Source organism: Mobula birostris, chromosome 22, assembly GCF_030028105.1.
Source record: "Mobula birostris isolate sMobBir1 chromosome 22, sMobBir1.hap1, whole genome shotgun sequence".
In the NCBI taxonomy this organism is placed as follows: Eukaryota; Metazoa; Chordata; class Chondrichthyes; order Myliobatiformes; family Myliobatidae; genus Mobula; species Mobula birostris.
In genome coordinates, this window is record NC_092391.1 from 20291775 (window position 1) to 20310149 (window position 18375).

An 18375-nucleotide genomic window follows, 5' to 3' on the forward strand; every position below is an offset into this window, starting at 1 on the left:
TACAGGGCTCAGATGAACTCCCATCTCTGCCTGGTGGGAATCAAGGGGGACTTTTCTAGCCGGTAACCGGTGACTAATGGTGTTCTGTAGGGGTCAGTGTTGGGTCTGCTACTCGTGATGTTATTTGTCAGTGATTTGGATGATGGAGTTCACAGCTCTGTGGCCACGTTTGCAGATGATTCATAGATAAGAGGAGGGGTCGGCAGTTTTGAGGAAGTAGGAAGCCTGAAGAAGGACTTGGACTTATTAGGAGAATGGACAAGGAAGTGGCAGATGAAATACAGTGAAGGGAAGCGTTTGGTCATGCACATTAGTAGAAGAAATAAAGGCATAGACTACTATCTGAATGGGGAGCGAATTCAGATATCAGAGGTTCAAAGGATCTTAGGAGTCCTGGTGTAGGATTTTTTCAAGGTAAATTTGAGAGCTGAGTCATTCATCATTAGCAAGAAAAGCAAATGCAGTGATAACATTCATTTTGAGAGGACTAGAATATAAAAGCAAGGATGTAATGCTGAGGCTTTATAAAGTCAGACACACTTGGAGTATTGTGATCTGTTTTGGGCCCCATGTCTAAGAAAGGATGTGCTGGCATTGGAGAGGGTCCAGAGGAAGTTTACGGGAATGATTCCATGAATGAAAAGCTTTAATGTATCAGGAGTGTTTGATGGCCCTGGGCCTGCAATCTCTAGAGTTAGAAGAATGAGGTGGGGGCCACCTCATTGAAACCTACCAAATATTGAAAAGCTTAGATAGAGTGGATGTGGAGAGGACATTTTCAGTAGTGGGAGAGTCTAGGACTAGGAAACACAGCCTCAGAATACAAGGACATCCCTGTAGAACGGAGATGAGGAGGAATTTCCTTAGTCAGGGATTGGTGAATCTATGGAATTCATTGCCACAGACGGCTGTGGAGGGCAAGCTATTGGGTATATTTAAAAGTTCTTGGTTCTTGATGAGTTAGGAGATCAAAGGTTACAGGGAGAAAGCAGGAGAATGGGGTTGAGAGGGAAAATAAATCAGCCATGATAGAATGGTGGAGCAGACTTGATGAGTTGAATAACCTAATTCTGCTCCAGTGTCTTCTGGTCCTGTGGTCTTGTGTAGTGTGACTGTATCACCAGCTGGTGGCAGCACTGATCACCCCTGTGCTGGGACAGCTGGGAGGGAACTCTGGGCACTGATGGATTATTTCACGTCCCCATCTTTTTTGTCTCCCTTTTTCTGAAGAATATGTTTAGCTGTGGAATAATGTGGCACCTAACTCAAGTGGTCCACTTTTCATTATTAAGTACTTCTATCAGCAGATTATTTCAAAACCCCATCCACCTGAGCAGTCCAGAAGTTCTGCTGATCTGGTTCACATTTACATAGGGTTAGTGGTGGCAGGGGGAAGCAGGGACTGAGATTAGGGTCTATTACAGGATTCTTCTTGTCTTAACTCTGCACATCTCTGGGACCTGACGCACAGGTCAGTACTTCCTGAACCAACTTCTAACAACAAGCTTAGAGGAGGGTTGGCAATTGGCTCGTCACAATACCCTACTTATGAAAACACCAGAGATTCTGCAGATGTGGGAAATCCACAGTAACACACACAAAATGCTGGTGTGGAGCTTAACAGGTCAGGCAAAGCCTGTGGAGAGGAATAAAGAGTCAATGTTTTGGGCCCAGACCCTTCATCACCCTACTCTTCATCTTGCCTCCAACTAGTCCATTTAATCAAAAATAGCAGAAAGTGCCAGTGAGAAACTTTATAGAGAAAGAAATTTCATGAAGGAAAAAGAAAGAACAGAATGCATTCTTCCTTAGTTTGAGGCAGGAGTTCCAACCTTTTTGATGTTATGGACCCCTACCATTAACTGAGGGATTCATGGACCCCAGGTTGGGAACCCCTGGTTTATGGGTTAGTCATAGCTCAATATTGTTTTGTATTGGTTTATTATTGTCACAGGGTTATCATATGAGGAACGTTTGATGGCTCAGGGTCTGTACTCACTGGAATTCAGAAGGATGAGGGGTGACCTCATTGAAACTTTTCAAAGGCCTAGCCAGAGTAGATGTGGAAAGGATGTATATAATCTGTGGGAGAATTAAGGACAAGAGGGCACAGCCTCAGGATAGAGGAGCGCCCTTTCAAAACAGAGATGCGGAGACATTTCTTTAGTCAAAGTGTGGTGAATTTGTGGAATTTGTTGCCACATGCATCTGTGGAGGCCAGGTCATTGGGTGTATTTAAGGCAGAGATTGATAAGTTCTTGATTGGACATAGCACCAAAGGTTACGGGAAGAAGGCCGGGAACTGGGGTTGAGGAGGAAATTTCAAAAAAGGATCAGCCATGGTTGAATGGCAGAGCAGACTCGATGGGTCAGATGGCCTAATTCTGCTCCTATACCTTATGGTCTTAAGGTCAATTATACCAGTGCCAAAGAAGAATAATGTGGGCTGCCCTAACGACTATCACCCAGTAGCGCTCACATCGACAGTGATGAAATGCTTTGAGAGGTTGGTTATGACTAGATTAAACTCCTGCCTCAGCAAGGACCTGGACCCATTCCAATTTGCCTATTGTCACGATAGGTCAATAGCAGACACAATCTCCATGGCTTTTCACATGGCTTTAGACCACCTAGACAACACAAACACCTGCATCAGGATGCTGTTCATCGACTATAGCTCAGCATTTAGTACCAACATTCCCACAATCCTGATGGAGAAGTTGCAGAACCTGGGCCTCTGTACCTCCCTCTGTAATTGGATCTTCGACTTCCTAACCAGAAGACCGCAGTTTGTGTGGATTGGTGATAACATATCCTCTTCGCTGATGATCAACACTGGCGCACCTCAGGGGTGTGTGCTTAGCCCCATTCACAACATGCTGGAGGAACTCAGCAGGTCGGGCAGCATCTGTGGAAATAATCAGTCAACGTTTCGGGCTGGATCCTTCGTTGGTTCCGGCCCGAAACGTTGACTGATTATTTCCACAGATGCTACCCGACCTGCTGAGTTCCTCCAGCGTGTTGTGAGTGTTGCTTTGACCCCAGCTTCTGCAGAGTATTTTGTGCTTAGCCCACTGCTCTACTCCTCTGTATACACATGACTGTGTGGCTAAGCATAGCTCAAATACTATCTACAAATTTGCTGGCGATACAACTATTGTTGGTAGAATCTCAGGTGGTGATGAGAGGGCGTACAGGAGTGAGATATGCCAACTAGTGGAGTGGTGCCGCAGCAACAACCTGGCACTCAATGTCAAGCAACACACATCAAAGTTGCTGGTGAACGCAGCAGGCCAGGCAGCATCTCTAGGAAGAGGTAGTGTCGACGTTTCGGGCTGAGACCCTTTGTCAGGACTAACTGAACGAAGAGCTAGTAAGAGATTTGAAAGTGGGAGGGGGAGGAGGAGATCCGAAACGATAGGAGAAGACAGGAGGGGGAGGGATGGAGCCAAGTGCTGGACAGGTGATTGGCAAAAGGGATATGAGAGGATCATGGGACAGGAGGACCAGGGAAAAGGAAAAGGGGGAGGGAAGGAAAAGCCCAGAGGGTGGGCAAGGGGTATAGTCAGAGGGACAGAGGGAGAAAAAGGACAGAGAGAGAAAGAATGTGTGTATATAAATAAATAATGGATGGGGTACGAGGGGGAGGTGGGACATTAGCGGAAGTTAGAGAAGTCAATGTTCATGCCATCAGCTTGGAGGCTACCCAGACGGAATGTAAGGTGTTATTCCTCCAACCTGAGTGTGGCTTCATCTTTACAGTAGAGGAGGCCGTGGATGGACATATCAGAATGGGAATGGGATGTGGAATTAAAATGTGCGGCCACTGGGAGATCCTGCTTTCTCTGGCAGACAGAGTGTAGGTGTTCAGCAAAACGATCTCCCAGTCTGCGTCGGGTCTCGCCAATATATAGAAGGCCACAGCGGGAGCACCGGATGCAGTATATCACTCCAGCCGACTCACAGGTGAAGTGTCGCCTCACCTGGAAGGACTGTCTGGGGCCCTGAATGGTGGTAAGGGAGGAAGTGTAAGGGCATGTGTAGCACTTGTTCCGTTTACAAGGATAAGTGCCAGGAGGGATATCAGTGGGGAGGGATGGGGGGGACGAATGGATCAGTGGGGAGGGATGGCGGGGACGAATGATCAGTAAGACGAAAGAGCTGATTGTGGACTTCAGGAAGGATAAGACGAAGGAACACATACCAATCGTCATAGAGGGATCAGAAGTAGAGAGAATGAGCTGCTTCAAGTTCCTGGGTGTCAAGATCTCTGAGGATCTAACCTGGACCCAACACATTGATGCAGTCATAAAGAAGGCAAGACAGCGGCTATACTTTATAGGAGTGTGAAGCAATTTGGCATGTTGACAAATACACTCAAAAAACCTCAATAGTTGTACCATGGAGAGCATTCTGACAGGCTGCATCACTGTTTGGTATGGAGGGGCTACTGCACAGGACCAAAAGAAGCTGCAGAAGGTTGTAAATCTTGTCAGCTCCATCTTGGGCACTAGCCTACAAAGTACCCAGGACATCTTTAGGGAGCGGTGTCTCAGAAAGGCAGTGTCTATTATTAAGGACCTGCAGCACCCAGGGCATGCCCCTTTCTCACTGTTACCATCAGGTAGGAGGTACAGAAGCCTGAAGGCACACACTCAGTGATTCAGGAACAGCTTCTTCCCCTCTGCCGTCCGATTCCCAAATGGACATTGAAGCTTTGGACACTACCTCACTTTTTTAATATACAGTATTTCTGTTTTTGCACATTTTTAAATAATCTATTCAATATATGTAATTGATTTACTTGTTTATTTATTATTATGTTTTATTTTTTTTCTCTCTGCTAGATTATGTATTGCATTCAACTGCTGCTGCTAAGTTAACAAATTTCATGTCACATGCCGGTGATAATAAACCTGATTCTGATTCTTATGGTACCAAGATAGAGAGGAAAGCTTGTCTTTCATACTCTTCGTACAGATTAAATCATTACACAGTGTATTGAACTAGAACAAGGTAAAACAATAACAATGTAGAATAAAGTGCAAAAGCTAACAAAAAAATGCCGCACAGGTAAATGATAAAGTGCAAGATCATAACGTGGTGGACTGTGAGGCCAAGAGTCCATCTTGTTGTATAAGAGGTCTGTTCAAGTGTCTGATAGCAGTGGGGTAAAAGCTGACATTGAGTCTGGTGGTTCACGCTTTCAGTCTTTTATAACTTCTGCCCGAGGGGAGGGTGTAGCAGAGAGAGTACCTGGGGTGGCTGCAGTCTTTGATTATGCTGGCCGGTTTACTGAGGCAGCAAGTATTATAGACAGAGTCCATAGACGGGAGGCAGGGTCCCGTGATGCACTGAGCTGTGTCCACAACTCTCTGCAGTTTCCTGCAGTCACGTGCAGAGCAGTTGCCAAATCTTGTGGATACAAGTCTTGCATCTCTCTCAGGAGATTGTAGGCTGAAGTCGCCACTTTCAGAGACCTGAAATCGTAATCCAAGCTCTCATCAGTACCATGGGAGTTAGTGCCGTCATCTTCATGCAGAGCCTTATAAGCCTTGTATGTCAAAAAACTATTGAAGCCTGGTCCTGTCTCGGGCAGACGTAAAGGTTGCTATGGTATTATTTTATATGAGGCATTTTGGCTAATACTGAACCCTCTTTCAATATCAGGACAATTGACCACATAGAGTGAATAGTAGGAATCCTTGGCAGAGAGGTCGGTGACTGAGGGGCATGATTTACGTTAGTAGAAGGATTGGTTGGGGATTTTTCCATCCAAGGAGGAGGGAATGTCTGGAACCCACTGCTTAACAGGGTTGGGAGGCACAAACTGTCATCATATTAGTATGTACTGGGAATCGCTCAAGACTTGGAGTCTTTGGAAGTAGGATCAGGTCCATTGTAGATTCAACGAGCCCAAAGGTGCCCGTGCGTGCTGGAGATTCTTCCACAGGAGGTCTTTGTCCCTATGTTCCATTGAACTCTGATCACCTGGTCATTGTCTCATTGTTGCTTGTGGGAGCTTGCTGTGCTCAAATTAGCTGTCACATTCCTCATTGGCTCCATTTCATACAAGTACCTCATTAGCCGGCAAGCTCTTTGAGTCAGCATGAGGAAATAAAGGGCAAAATAGAAATGTGAGCTTTTTAATCATGTTATAATCTGAAAATGTTTAGTTATAATCAGAAAGGAAGGGCTTCAGGAGGTAAGGGGGGCCTGCATTTTAGGATTGCAGAAGCCATTTTGTTAATACTTAATAATTATTGATGTGCTTATTGGTTGGCAAGTCATTTGTTGGCAGAGAGGGTTGGGGGAGAGGTCTGTTCCAGCTTCTAAATTGTTACTGTGTTGAGAGAGTGTTCAAAAATCCTCACACCTTGGGACCACTGCCAAAGTGTCCGGAGTGAAGGCAGGCCCCACTCAACAGGGAAATTATTTAGCATTAGTCAGACATGCACCCTCTGCCCAAAAATTTATGTGGAGATATTTGTATGTCAGGACCTCCCCCCACCCTACATCTTACCTCCCCTTCTCCCACCTCCCCACTGACCTTCCCTTCTCTTAATGTTAAATTATGCTGCTGATTGGAATCTGGCAGGGTCCCTGTGCTGAATGTTTTTGCCTGGGACTCTCTGCACAATAGGAAACTCTGTCATTCTTTCCATTGCTTCCATCTGGTCGACCACAGTCCTGTCGACATCACTACTTCACTACAGCACAGCAGCATCTAGTAAACAACCACGAAAAGGGGCTAAGGTCACTGTTATTTTATTTTCTTTTAAAGCAAAACACAGAGACACATAAACAATAACACACATAAACACTTTACATTGAACGTAAACATAAAATGCTGGAGACTCATTTCTGAGTTGCCTGCCTCTGAGGGAGTGTAACAGGGTGGGACCTGCTAGTTGCTGTCAATAAGAAGTCCTTTCCAAAATGTTAACTGCTCTTACTTATTCTCCCCCCTCCCTCTTTCTTTCCAGTTTTTTCTTTTCTCCTAACTTCACATTCTTTTGTTCTTTCCCTTTTGTCTTTTTATCTTTATGTCATTTCCTTCTCCCATTTCTTTTTCTGACATGATAGCTCTCTGTATCTTTATCTATGTTTCAAGGTTTCTGTTACCGTCCTTTCTCGCATTCCCCGTCTGTCTATTTATTTTATTTATTGTGATACAGCGTGGAATAGGCTTTTCCAGCATTTCGAGCTGTGCTGCCCAGCAATCCCCCCATTTAGCCCCAGCCTAATCACAGGACAATTTACAATGACCAATTAACCGTCCAACTGGTACGTCTTTGGACTGTGGGAGGAAACCAGAGCACCCGGAGGAAACCTACGAGGTCACAGAGAGAACTCCTTACATGCAGCATAATTTGGGATCTTAATTATGTCCTTATATCATAATGCCAGTGGAGACTACAGTCGCTGGAATCTGGACCAAAGCTCAAACCTGCAAAAAGGAAAACGCTCGGTTGATATTTCAGATCGAGACCGTTCATTTGGATGCCAAAACAATCAAAGTTTCTGGTCATCTAGAGAGACATAGGGTCTCTACCCAAAAGATTAACAGTCGACTTCCCTCCACGGATGCTGCCTGAACCACGGAATTTTTTTTTTGCTCACATTTCCAATTATTGCCCTGTTCAGGGTAAAGACTGTGAAAGATGCAAGACACGGTATGGAATTTACCACCCAACCAGTTTGACCTATTTGTGAATCCATTTAGATGCTGCCCTGCCACCTCTGAATCCTCTTTGACTCTAAATGCCCACCAAAGACTTCTCGTACCGTACAATATTGCATGAGGACATTTGGCCCATCGGGTCCATGCCTGTTCATCCTCCTCTTATTTCTTTGTATCTCTCACACAGATGTCCATTAAAGTAATTTAACCCTTTTTTAGGCATTAACCTTCAACTAAGTGGTAATTTACAATAAGCAATTACCTTAACAGCACACCTGGGGAAACCCATGTAATCATGGGAAGACAGGCAAACTCTGCATGGACAGCACCTGAGGTCAGAATCGAACCCTAGCTCCTGGAGATGTAAGGCAGCCACTGATGTGGAGAAACCAATAAATGCGGCCATGCCAGCATTCCTTAAGTCCCAGAAACTAATAATTTAAGCACTAAATTGGGTTGAACTTGCCTAAAGTTCAACATGTTATCCAGCTTACAGTACCTGTCTATCCACATGATGGGGAATAAATTCAGAGGGTTGGATAAGTTCAGAGGGTATTCCTCTCGTTAAAGTTTTCTGCCAGAAACCTATTACCTAGTAAATAATATGTTGCCATTATTTCTCCAGATGACTTTGCCAGAACCCAAAAACGGAATTTGCCACGTGTGGCAGATGAGGGACCTCAAATTATGCTGAAAATCTGAAGCCATAGTGTGCATTGCAAGAGAGTATTGGATTCTTTCACTCAGTAACTGTTTGTGATGTCCCTGCTCCTCACTGTTGCATCAATACACTTCCTTGGTTTTAATTACATCGCTAGTGGTGGTGTTCATGACCACAGGTGCCTAGCATCTCTCTAGAATTCCCAATCCCAATCTCTTTCTCTTTCTGTGAGCCTCAGGACTCACACCACCGGGTTTAGGAAAAGTTACTACCCCTCAACCATCAAGCTAAGGGGATAACTTCATTCCACTTCACCTCCCCCATCATTGAACTGTTCCCACAACCTATGGACTCACTTTCAAGGTCTCTTCATCTCGTGTTCTCGATATTTATTGCTTGTTTATTTATTATTGTTTCTTCTTTTTGTATTTGCACAATTTGTTGTCTTCTGCACTCCAGTTGAATGCCTTAGTTGAGCAGTCTTTCATTGACTCTGTTATGATTATTATTCTACAGATTTATTGAGTATGAAAATGAATCTCAGGGCTGTATGTGGTGACATATATGTACTTTGATAATGCATTTATTTTGAACTTTGTATATCTCCATTTACCTTTCCTATTTCTTTCTCTATCCATCCATCTAACCATGACCTTCCCTCTCCTACGGTCACCTATCCGAACATCTCCTTACATGGCTCAGTGTCAGACCTTGTCTGATTAATACACACACAAAGCGCTGGAGAAACCCAGCAGCTTAGGCAGGGGAGATAGACAGTCGATGTTCCCAGTTGGTTTGTCTGATTGTAGTCTCATTGCTTTTGCCGCTCGCGAGGAGGATGAGAGGAGGCTTGATCGAGGTGATAAGAGGTACGGATGGAGTGGAGAGTCAGTATCTTTTCTCAGGGCGGCAATGGCTGATACCAAAGGACATCCTTTTAAGGACTTGGAGGAAAGTATAGGGAGGGATGTCAGAGATAGAGTTTATACTTTATACTTTATTGTCACCAAACAATTGGTACTAGAACGTACAATCATCACAGCGATATTTGATTCTGCGCTTCCCACTCCCTGGATTACAAATATTAAATATTTAAAATATTAAAAATAGTTAAAATCAGTAAATATTAAAAATTTAAATTATAAATCATAAATAGAAAATAGAAAAATGGGAAGTAAGTTAGTGCAAAAAAACTGAGAGGCAGGTCCGGATATTTGGAGGGTACGGCCCAGATCCGGGTCAGGATCCGTTCAGCAGTCTTATCACAGTTGGAAAGAAGCTGTTCCCAAATCTGGCCATACGAGTCTTCAAGCTCCTGAACCTTCTCCCGGAGGGAAGAGGGACGAGAAGTGTGTTGGCTGGGTGGGTCGTGTCCCTGATTATCCTGAGTTTTAACACAGAGAGTTGGAAGTACATGGAATGCATGCAGGGGTGATGGCAGAAGATGACCCATTGTGGACATTTAAGATACTCTTAGAAAGGCACACAGGTGAAAGGCTATGTGAGACAGAAGGATTGGACTGAACTTGGAGTGGGTTTAAAAGTCATCACAGCATCATGGCTCAACGGGCCTGTGCTGTGTGTTCTATGAAAGGTGCTCTCTCAATGCAAGCTGTTGTTAAACAGAAGGGAAAGAAGCCGGAGTCGCTTTATCAAACAATAATATCCTGGCTAATACAGTCTTGGCCTCTGCTCAGTTCCCCATAATCATGCACCAAGACTGTCAGTAAGGTCATTACGTATCACACCAACACTGCCAGCAGAGGTTCAGCCCTAGTCTCGAGGAGCTGTGGGGTGAGGAAGGGGGTTTGCAGTAGGCCATAAGACTGTAAGATTCATGATTCACATTCAAATCCAGATTCTTTGTAATGGAATGGGATGAAGGGCTTTATTCTGAGTCACAGTGAAATAAACACTGCAGACCCGCCCCAGGCCCTTCTAGTTTCAAGTTCACGAGAAAATTCCTAATTATGTCAGCGATCTGGCAACCTTTGTCCGAGAGAGAACAGTCATACGGATAACTGGTGATGGGAAATGGAATACAGCAGGCAGTTGTGGTTGGTGAGTAGTGGTGGTGAGAATGGAGACTGGGTAGGGGAGGGGAGTGGAGAGGTGGATAGATTCGGGGGTTGGGGGGGGGGGCGACCATTTACATTGCTGAGATTTTCCAGAGGGATCTTTGCTCTGATTCGAATATTACTGTGCCCAAAGAAAAGCGTAGGAGATTCTGGAAATCTGAAGTCAAAATAAGAATGGAAAATGATGCAAATACTCAGCAGGCCAGGCAGCATCCGTGAAAAGAAAAACAGAGTTCATGATTCAGACCTACAATTCTTTATCAGAACTAGAAGGCACTAAAAGAGGGAAAGATGCTGTGGGGTACCTGCTCACATGATCACTGATTGCTCTGGGGTCGTGGGAGAGAGGAGAGGGAGAAAGAGGGATGGACAGATAGAGTGATAGAGATCTGTGTCCAGAGAAGAGTTAGGAAAATTCAGAAACAGGGAGGAGCGTAGGTTAGTTTAGGGTGAGAGGGGAAAAGGGACCTGAAGGGCAACCTTTTCACACAGAGGGTAAAGAGTAGATGGATTGAGCTGTTAGGGGAAGAGGCTGAGGCAGTTACACTGGTATCATTTCGAAGCACTCAGGTGGACACATGGAGGGGTGGTGCTTGGCCAAAAGCCGGAAGTTGGGACTAGCTGGGTGGGCACTGTGGACAGCACAGACTCAGTGGGCCGAAGGACCTGTATCTGTGCTGTATTGCTCAATGCCTCATTGATTCTATGTGTTTAAGAGAGAGAGACTGAGAGACAGAGAGAAGGATTGCTTCATTTCCCAGCCACAGTGAGCTCAAAGAATCACAAATCAGGGTAGACATCCCAAGTCAGCCAACAGAATTCCTGTGGCAAGGACTGAAATTCTTCAGATTCTCCGCTGTGACGCGGACATTCTCATTTAAAAGGAGATCTGCAGCTCACACTGCAACTTCACCAAACTTCAGCACGCCTTCTTTTCTGCGCCACACCTCTGGTTTTATTCCACACTGGGGTATACTGACAATCTTCCTTTGAGGAGCTCTGGCTGTTATAATTTATGCAGTAAGTGTTTACTGAAATCAACTGAAGATGCTTGAGCAGTATCATTGTCCGAATACACTTCATTTCCCAACTGCCCAACAACGTCATCAGCAATTGCAAAATTAAAACAATTTATGTTGTATACAAGGAGAGAGTGGAGATTTCTAAATCAGAGCTACCGTCTCTCAGAACCTTCTCCGGCACTGGTTATAGCAGAGAAAGAGAAAACCCACCCAGGATTCCTGCCCTCCATCATGAACGATTGTTGTATGATGAGGGCAGGGTTACACTCGGGGTAGTGAAAACCTCCACGACCACTTGGCCTAACATGGCAGTTGTGGCTTTGCGGAACAGGTTATCCAGAAAAAGCAACACACACAAAATGCTGGAGGAACTCAGCAGGCCAGGCAGCATCTATTGGGGCAGAACGTCGACTGTACTCTTTTCCGTAGATGGTGCCTGGCCTGCTGAGGTCCTCCAGCATTTTGTGTGTGTTGCTCGGCTTTCCAGCATCTGCAGATTTTTCTCTTGTTTTAGGCCAGAAAAAGAGGAGGGGCCATATCACAACAGATCTTCTCCCTTCCTTCTCAGTCCTGAAAAAGGGTCTTGGTCCAAAATGACGACTGTTTACTCTTTTCCATAGCTGCTGAGTTTCTCCAAAATTCTGTGTGTGTGTGTGTGTGTGTGTGTGTGTCTGTGTTACTTTGGATTAGGAGTGCCAGCAACATTGATCACAACCCTTTAGAATAGAAAATACAGGAGGAATGAAATTCATGCAAATAAATCTCAGGGTAGTATATGGTGACTTTGATCATCAATTTATCTTGTACTTTGAGGTGCTGGTATTCTGAATTTAAAATAAAACGTGAGAATGCTAACTCTGTTGCAGCAATCGCTTCCTGTGTCCTGTTTCACTGGTGGGTCTGCTGTGCATTAGAATGCCTCTAACAATTCTCTGCTTGTCCATTCATTTGTTCTTTTCTACTTGCTCCTAGTTGCTAAATGGGTGATTAATTGAATGAATGAATTTTCTTCCTCCTTTAATTGGTTTAATTTGCATCACCTATGACCAGGATAAGGAAAATGTAAGTAGGTTTATCTCTCTTACCCTCCTTTCTGAAACAGAAGCAGTTTCCTTCTCTCTGATTTCAGAGTTACTGCTAGTTTCTTTTGCTCCACCTCTGGTTGTGTCTGTCTGTATTAGATTTGCGTGACCTAGAACCAATTTTGTTATTTGCACGTGTCCTTGATATGGTTGCTGTGTTTCCCTGTCTGAAGCCATTGGTGAGTTGCATGCCCAGTGGTTAATACAGTGCATGCTCTATTCATGATGTGTTCTTGGCCATTGTATTCGTGATAGAGGATCGTGTGCACCATAAAGTACTGGCTTGTCAAATCCGTGGCTGTGGACACATGATTTGAATTGTCTCACCATTTTAGGGTAAATACTTCTTATTTAGGTAAGGTAAATTTATGCACATTTTATTTAACAATCATCTGCTTCCATTCAATAATCAAAAAGGTAAACTATTCACACTGGTAAAAAAAAGAATCCTGTTGTCTTATTAAGATCACAAGCATATTTGCTGTAAGCATGAATATTACAATCACATATCTAATACTACTACGACTACTACTACTACATCAACTCAGGGCTAGGGGGCCGGAGTTGGGCAGTATCTAATTGTAGTGCCCATAATCCAGTTACTATTTCCAATAATCCAAACAAGATTCCCGCCTAGGTACATGTGCTGTGTGGCAACTATTGGACAAGACTGGTGACGTGCACTCCAAGCTGAGATTGCCCTCTGTGGCAACGTCTGCACAGCTGTGAGAAGTAGTCCTCCTTTCCTGTCCCAGAGCTGGAGGGGTCACTCATGTAGACATTACTGCCTCATTCCAGTACCATACCCCCTCTTCATTTACAAAGATGGCACACTGAATATCAACATATCTTTCCAACTAGTTGCGACTCAATGTCGGAAACTGATGCATTTAATAACAGGAAACTTTGGCTGGTGATTAAGGACAATGTCATAAAAGCTGTGAGGTGGCTTGGAGAATAAATTGTGTATATCTGGCTGTTTCTGAAATGAAACATTCACTTCCTTGGAACTTGGAATACACAGTTACCAGAGTCTGCACAATGAAAGGATTGCTAATGCTTCAGGAACATCCTGGAGATCGCTAGAAATTAACTATGAATCCCTGAAATCATATCATAGTCATAGTCATAGTCAAACTTTATTGATCCCAAGGGAAATTGATTTTCGTTACAGTTGCCCTAACCAAGAGTAGCGTATAAAAATAGCAATATAAAACCATAAATAATTAAATAGTAATATGTAAATTACGCCAGGAAATAAGTCCAGGACCAGCCTATTGGCTCAGGGAGTCTGACCCTCCAAGGGAGGAGTTGTAAAGTTTGATGGCCACAGGCAGGAATGACTTCCTATGACGCTCAGTGTTGCCATTTTTGCCATTGATATCTATCACTTTTGTTCTGTTTTACAAGTGTTAGAGATTGGAGGGTGGGGACACTTTGTTTGATTGACAGCCAGTAATCATCCAATGGTTAAGAAAAATTTGTGCTTGCTTTCCAATCAGCTGTGAGAAAGAGGAGCACTGTGAAGATGAATCTCTCAGCTGACTAATGGTATGAGTGAGGGAGCAAAGTGGTTTGATGGTCCCTCTAGAAATTAAATCACACTGGAGCTGACAATTATGAAAGAGATACTATTCATTCCCTGGGGCCTTCCCTGGGTTTTCTTGTGCTCTGATGAAAAAGAATGAAGGTATTCCTTCAGTGACTTCCAAACCTTAGACTGGTTTCCAAGAATCTGTTGATTGTGGTGTAGAACGTACTCAGTGACTGAATGTCCAAGATATCATAGTCCTCTGAATGATGAGATCTCTCTTCACTTCCTTCATAATCCTCATCTTGACACAAAGGCTCTGCTCTGTTCTCTCTAGCCTTAGAAATGGACTCTCAACTTCTATCCTTCCTAATACTTCAGTGAAATTCTTTATCTGGCCCAACGGTAGCTGAGTGGGATGCAAGGGAAGTGCCCTGGGAGGGGCAAAGGCCAAATCTTTGCAGGGAGAGGGTGGTTGAATATTTCTGGATTTATGCAGCAGTTCCTTTGAGAATTAGAGACTATTTACACTGTGCTTTCCCTCAAGAGAGTAAATATTATGGATGGAGTTCATGAGAAGGCAAGGTTATACACAGTCTGTGGAATTAACTGGTTAGGTGAGATGAAAGGGCCTTTTTTGTTCCATTCTTGACTAGAAATTTAGCTCAAAGAAAGAATCCGTATTGAGAGAAACGTTTCTTTGATTTGACCCTTCTCAGCCATTGTAAACCTCTACACACTGAGGTTTAATATAAATGGAAATAATTAATTCTAGAAAAAATAACTAAAAGAATTCTCTATTCTATTTTCAGAAAATATTGAAGAGAAAATTTAGTTTGCAGCATATATTATTAAATGAGGAGTTGTGGGGGCTATTTCATATTGCCAGATTTAACATTGGGGTGGGGCAGGATGGGAAGTTGAGTGACAGGGAAAGTGTGTCTTAGCTGGTCAGGGATCCGGCCTCATCGGTGTCTATAAATATCCTTAGGTGGTGCCTAGAGGCTGTAAGCATATTTAGCAGTCTGAGGAATGACAATGAATTTCGGTGGATTTAAGGACTATGCAAGTGATTTGTGATCATGATAAGGCGTTCGTCAGTCAAGGTCAACCATGGATATTGCATCCTAGCTGTCTAGATACGCAAGCCAGAGCAGTACAATATGGAAAGCAAGCTGTTGCCCGTGTAGCAAGCTTCCCCTCTCCACGCATCCAGTGAACCCAAAGGAACGGCAGAGACCGATACAATTTAGCACCAGCAGTGTCACGGCAGTTGCTAGTTAGCGTTGAACTCAACGTAGAACTGCCCAAGGGACTCCAGCTCCAGATTTTTCTCCCAGGATTTACTCCCGAAGCTTTTGCCATTCATGACCATATCAGTACTATGTGTAAGTTCTGTGAGTATCCCAGAACCATGTGAGTAATTATAAGGGCCTAACTACACTTACAATATATTCTGGTGGTGTTGTGTTTATGATTTAATTTATAGCGTTCCTGGAAACATGTGATATCTTGGAAGAGTCTCTTTGAAAATCTCTGCCTTTTAGTAACATCAGATAGGTCCAAAGGTCAAAAACCTCTTGTAAGGTTATATTGACACTGGACTCTGATCACTGCCTCATTTCCAAAAGGATGTTCAACAGTTTACACAAGAAAGACTTCAGTGCCTCCAGTGGAGAAGATGTCCTTTCCCCTGGGGCCTTTAAAGAGCAGAGTGATTCACTGAAGTTTTTAGTTTATTTGTGGCTACAACCTAATATTTTCTTTTCCCCTTCATAAGCAGCAAACCGAGAGTGAAGAGAATGGCTCTGGGGACAGCTTCATGCACTCGATGGACCCCCAGCTGGAGAGGCAGGTGGAGACCATCCGCAACCTGGTTGACTCATACATGGGTATTGTCAACAAGACCATCCGGGACCTCATGCCCAAGACAATCATGCATCTCATGATCATCAATGTGAGCACCAGTTTTGGTTCCCTGCACTTACTTAAGAATATGTCTGTCAGTTTGTGAGAAAGAACTTGGGAGAGCAAAACGAGGCTAAGCCACTAATCTTTCTAAAATTTATTCTTGGGTTGCAAGCACCGTTGTCAAAGAAAGACATTGATTACCCACCCAGAGGTAGCATTGAGAAGATCTTGGTGGTCTGGCGGGGAGTCCTGCATTTTGACCGAGCACTGACGTAATATCTTTTGGTTGGGATGGTGTGAGAGGGAGATCTGGGTCTGGTCATGTTCCCATGCAAGTGCGGTCCCTCCCAATCCAGGAGCGGGCTGGTTTGGGAGGTGTTGCCAGAAGACTAATGGGACATCCAAAGTTTATGAATGTAAATGCAATTCTTTCTTAATGCCAAAATGCATTTAACCTGAGTTAATTTCATTGATGTCTTCCTTGTTATCTTTTGAACTTTAAAAGATACAGACTTGGAGGATAATGTCTGAGTTATGTTTAAAACAATGTTTGTAGGTATTTTAAGGAGTATACCTTTACTACGACCCCTCACCCATCCACTCTGCCCAGGAGAGAATGGCATTTAGACTATTGAGCTCTAAATATCATTGTCACCTCTTTTGTTTTACCTGCTATTCCTGAACAAGTCATTCCTAGTGCGGCAAGTGAGAGAATCCAATCCTACACTCATCCTTCCAATCAGAGGCCTTACTGCAACATCTCACTAGGATCAGGGTCATACCTTCAGAAGTGAAGTCACTGGTTCCACTTTTCCGTCATTGAAGGACCTATTTGGTGTGTGAAGGTCTGGAGAGCTGCTGTTTTGTGTCAAAGTTGCCAAGCTCCTCCCTGTTGGTTGTCTCTATTATGGGAAGTCTATTAGTCTAAGCATTTATTTTTATCAGAAGCTGGTGTTTTGGACAAGTTTAGAGGCTAACTTGGTTGGGAAGATCCAAGGAGGGTTAGGACTGATTCTGGGCCTAGATTTGAGCCGTCGTATTGATCTTCGAGTGAACACATCTGGACTTGGACCTTGGCCTGTGGTCTGAGCCTGGAACTAGGTTTGCTCCTGACCCAGTCTTTGCTGCAACTCTCACGTGACCTGGTTCCCAGGCCAGTGCTTGGTTGTGACCATAACCGTGATCCCAGTTGTTCACTTTATGTCGGGTGGTTTAGCTGTCATTTGTAAAAGGGTTTGAAATTAAGTGCAGGACTAACTGGTGTCCTTTGCCTGACAGACGAAGGACTTCATTCACTCTGAACTCCTTGCCCAGCTCTACTCCTGTGCAGACCAGAATGTCCTGATGGAAGAGTCTGCCGAGCAGGCGCAGCGCCGTGAGGAGATGTTACGGATGTACCATGCGCTGAAGGAAGCCTTGAATATCATCGGTGACATCAACACCAGCACCATTAGCACCCCTCTCCCACCACCTGTAGATGACTCCTGGCTGGGAGTCAGGGAAATACCATCTGGGAGAAGGTAGGTAAACACGAATCCTACCCCAATCTCACCTGATTGATGCAAAGAGACGGCACAGTGCAGCCATGATGTGCGCTTTCTATGCCGAATCCGCCTCTTTCTCTCTGTGATATTGCATTATTAATGATTTCCATTGGTTTCTTCCCCCCTAGATCTCCAACCTCAAGTCCAACACCACAGAGAAGAGCTCCTGCTGTTCCCCCTGTCAGGCCTCTGTCCCGTGGCCCTGCCCCTGGTCCACCACCTCCCTCTGGACCACCTCCTCAAGGACCACCCGGCAGTGCCCCGCCAATCCCCTCTCGACCTGGGACCGATTCATTTGGGGCTCCACCTCAGGTCCCCTCCCGGCCTAACCGAGCTCCGCCCGGGGTCCCCAGGTAAGAATTCTCTGAAAGTGCCTTACCTAGAAAATGAAGCGGAAGGAGATTAGGTAATCACAATCCCAGACTGTGCCAATGTCTTGACCTGGCGATGCCCCTGTGTATTTATTGAAATGATGGTCTGCCCATTTGGGTGGGACGAGGCTGAGCAGCAGCTAGGGGTTATAACAAACACTTATATCAACTCTCCATGCAATCTCCCATTTCATTTCCACCCAGTGGTCTTAGAATAATTTGAGTTGCCCCCTAGACCATGATCATCTGAGTTGCAATGAGTTGTCAGTCACCTACTCCGATCTAGCAATCAATCAGTGTGCTTTACCAACTCCAGGTGGGTATTCTCACAATATTTTTTGAGGTTGCAGGATGGACTCAGCACACAGAGGTAAGGAGGATGGAACAGGGTCATGAAGTAAAGCAACATTGCAGAGGAGCAAAATGGATCATGATCAATTCTCTTTCAACAAGACGTGCCTGAAAGTATAAGAGTGTACTTCCACTTAGAG

General features: G+C 44.4%; 1 protein-coding gene across 1 annotated transcript in view; it reads left to right on the top strand.

The window, feature by feature from the left end:
* Nucleotides 1-17870, top strand: part of LOC140186239 (dynamin-1) — a 229108-nt gene extending 211238 nt beyond the window's left edge. The window contains exons 18-20 of the mRNA XM_072240260.1: nucleotides 15839-16015; nucleotides 17248-17489; nucleotides 17642-17870. Of these exons, the coding sequence (XP_072096361.1) occupies nucleotides 15839-16015; nucleotides 17248-17489; nucleotides 17642-17870 (648 nt within the window). The remainder of the gene's footprint in view (nucleotides 1-15838; nucleotides 16016-17247; nucleotides 17490-17641) is intronic.
* Nucleotides 17871-18375: the final 505 nt, after the last annotated feature.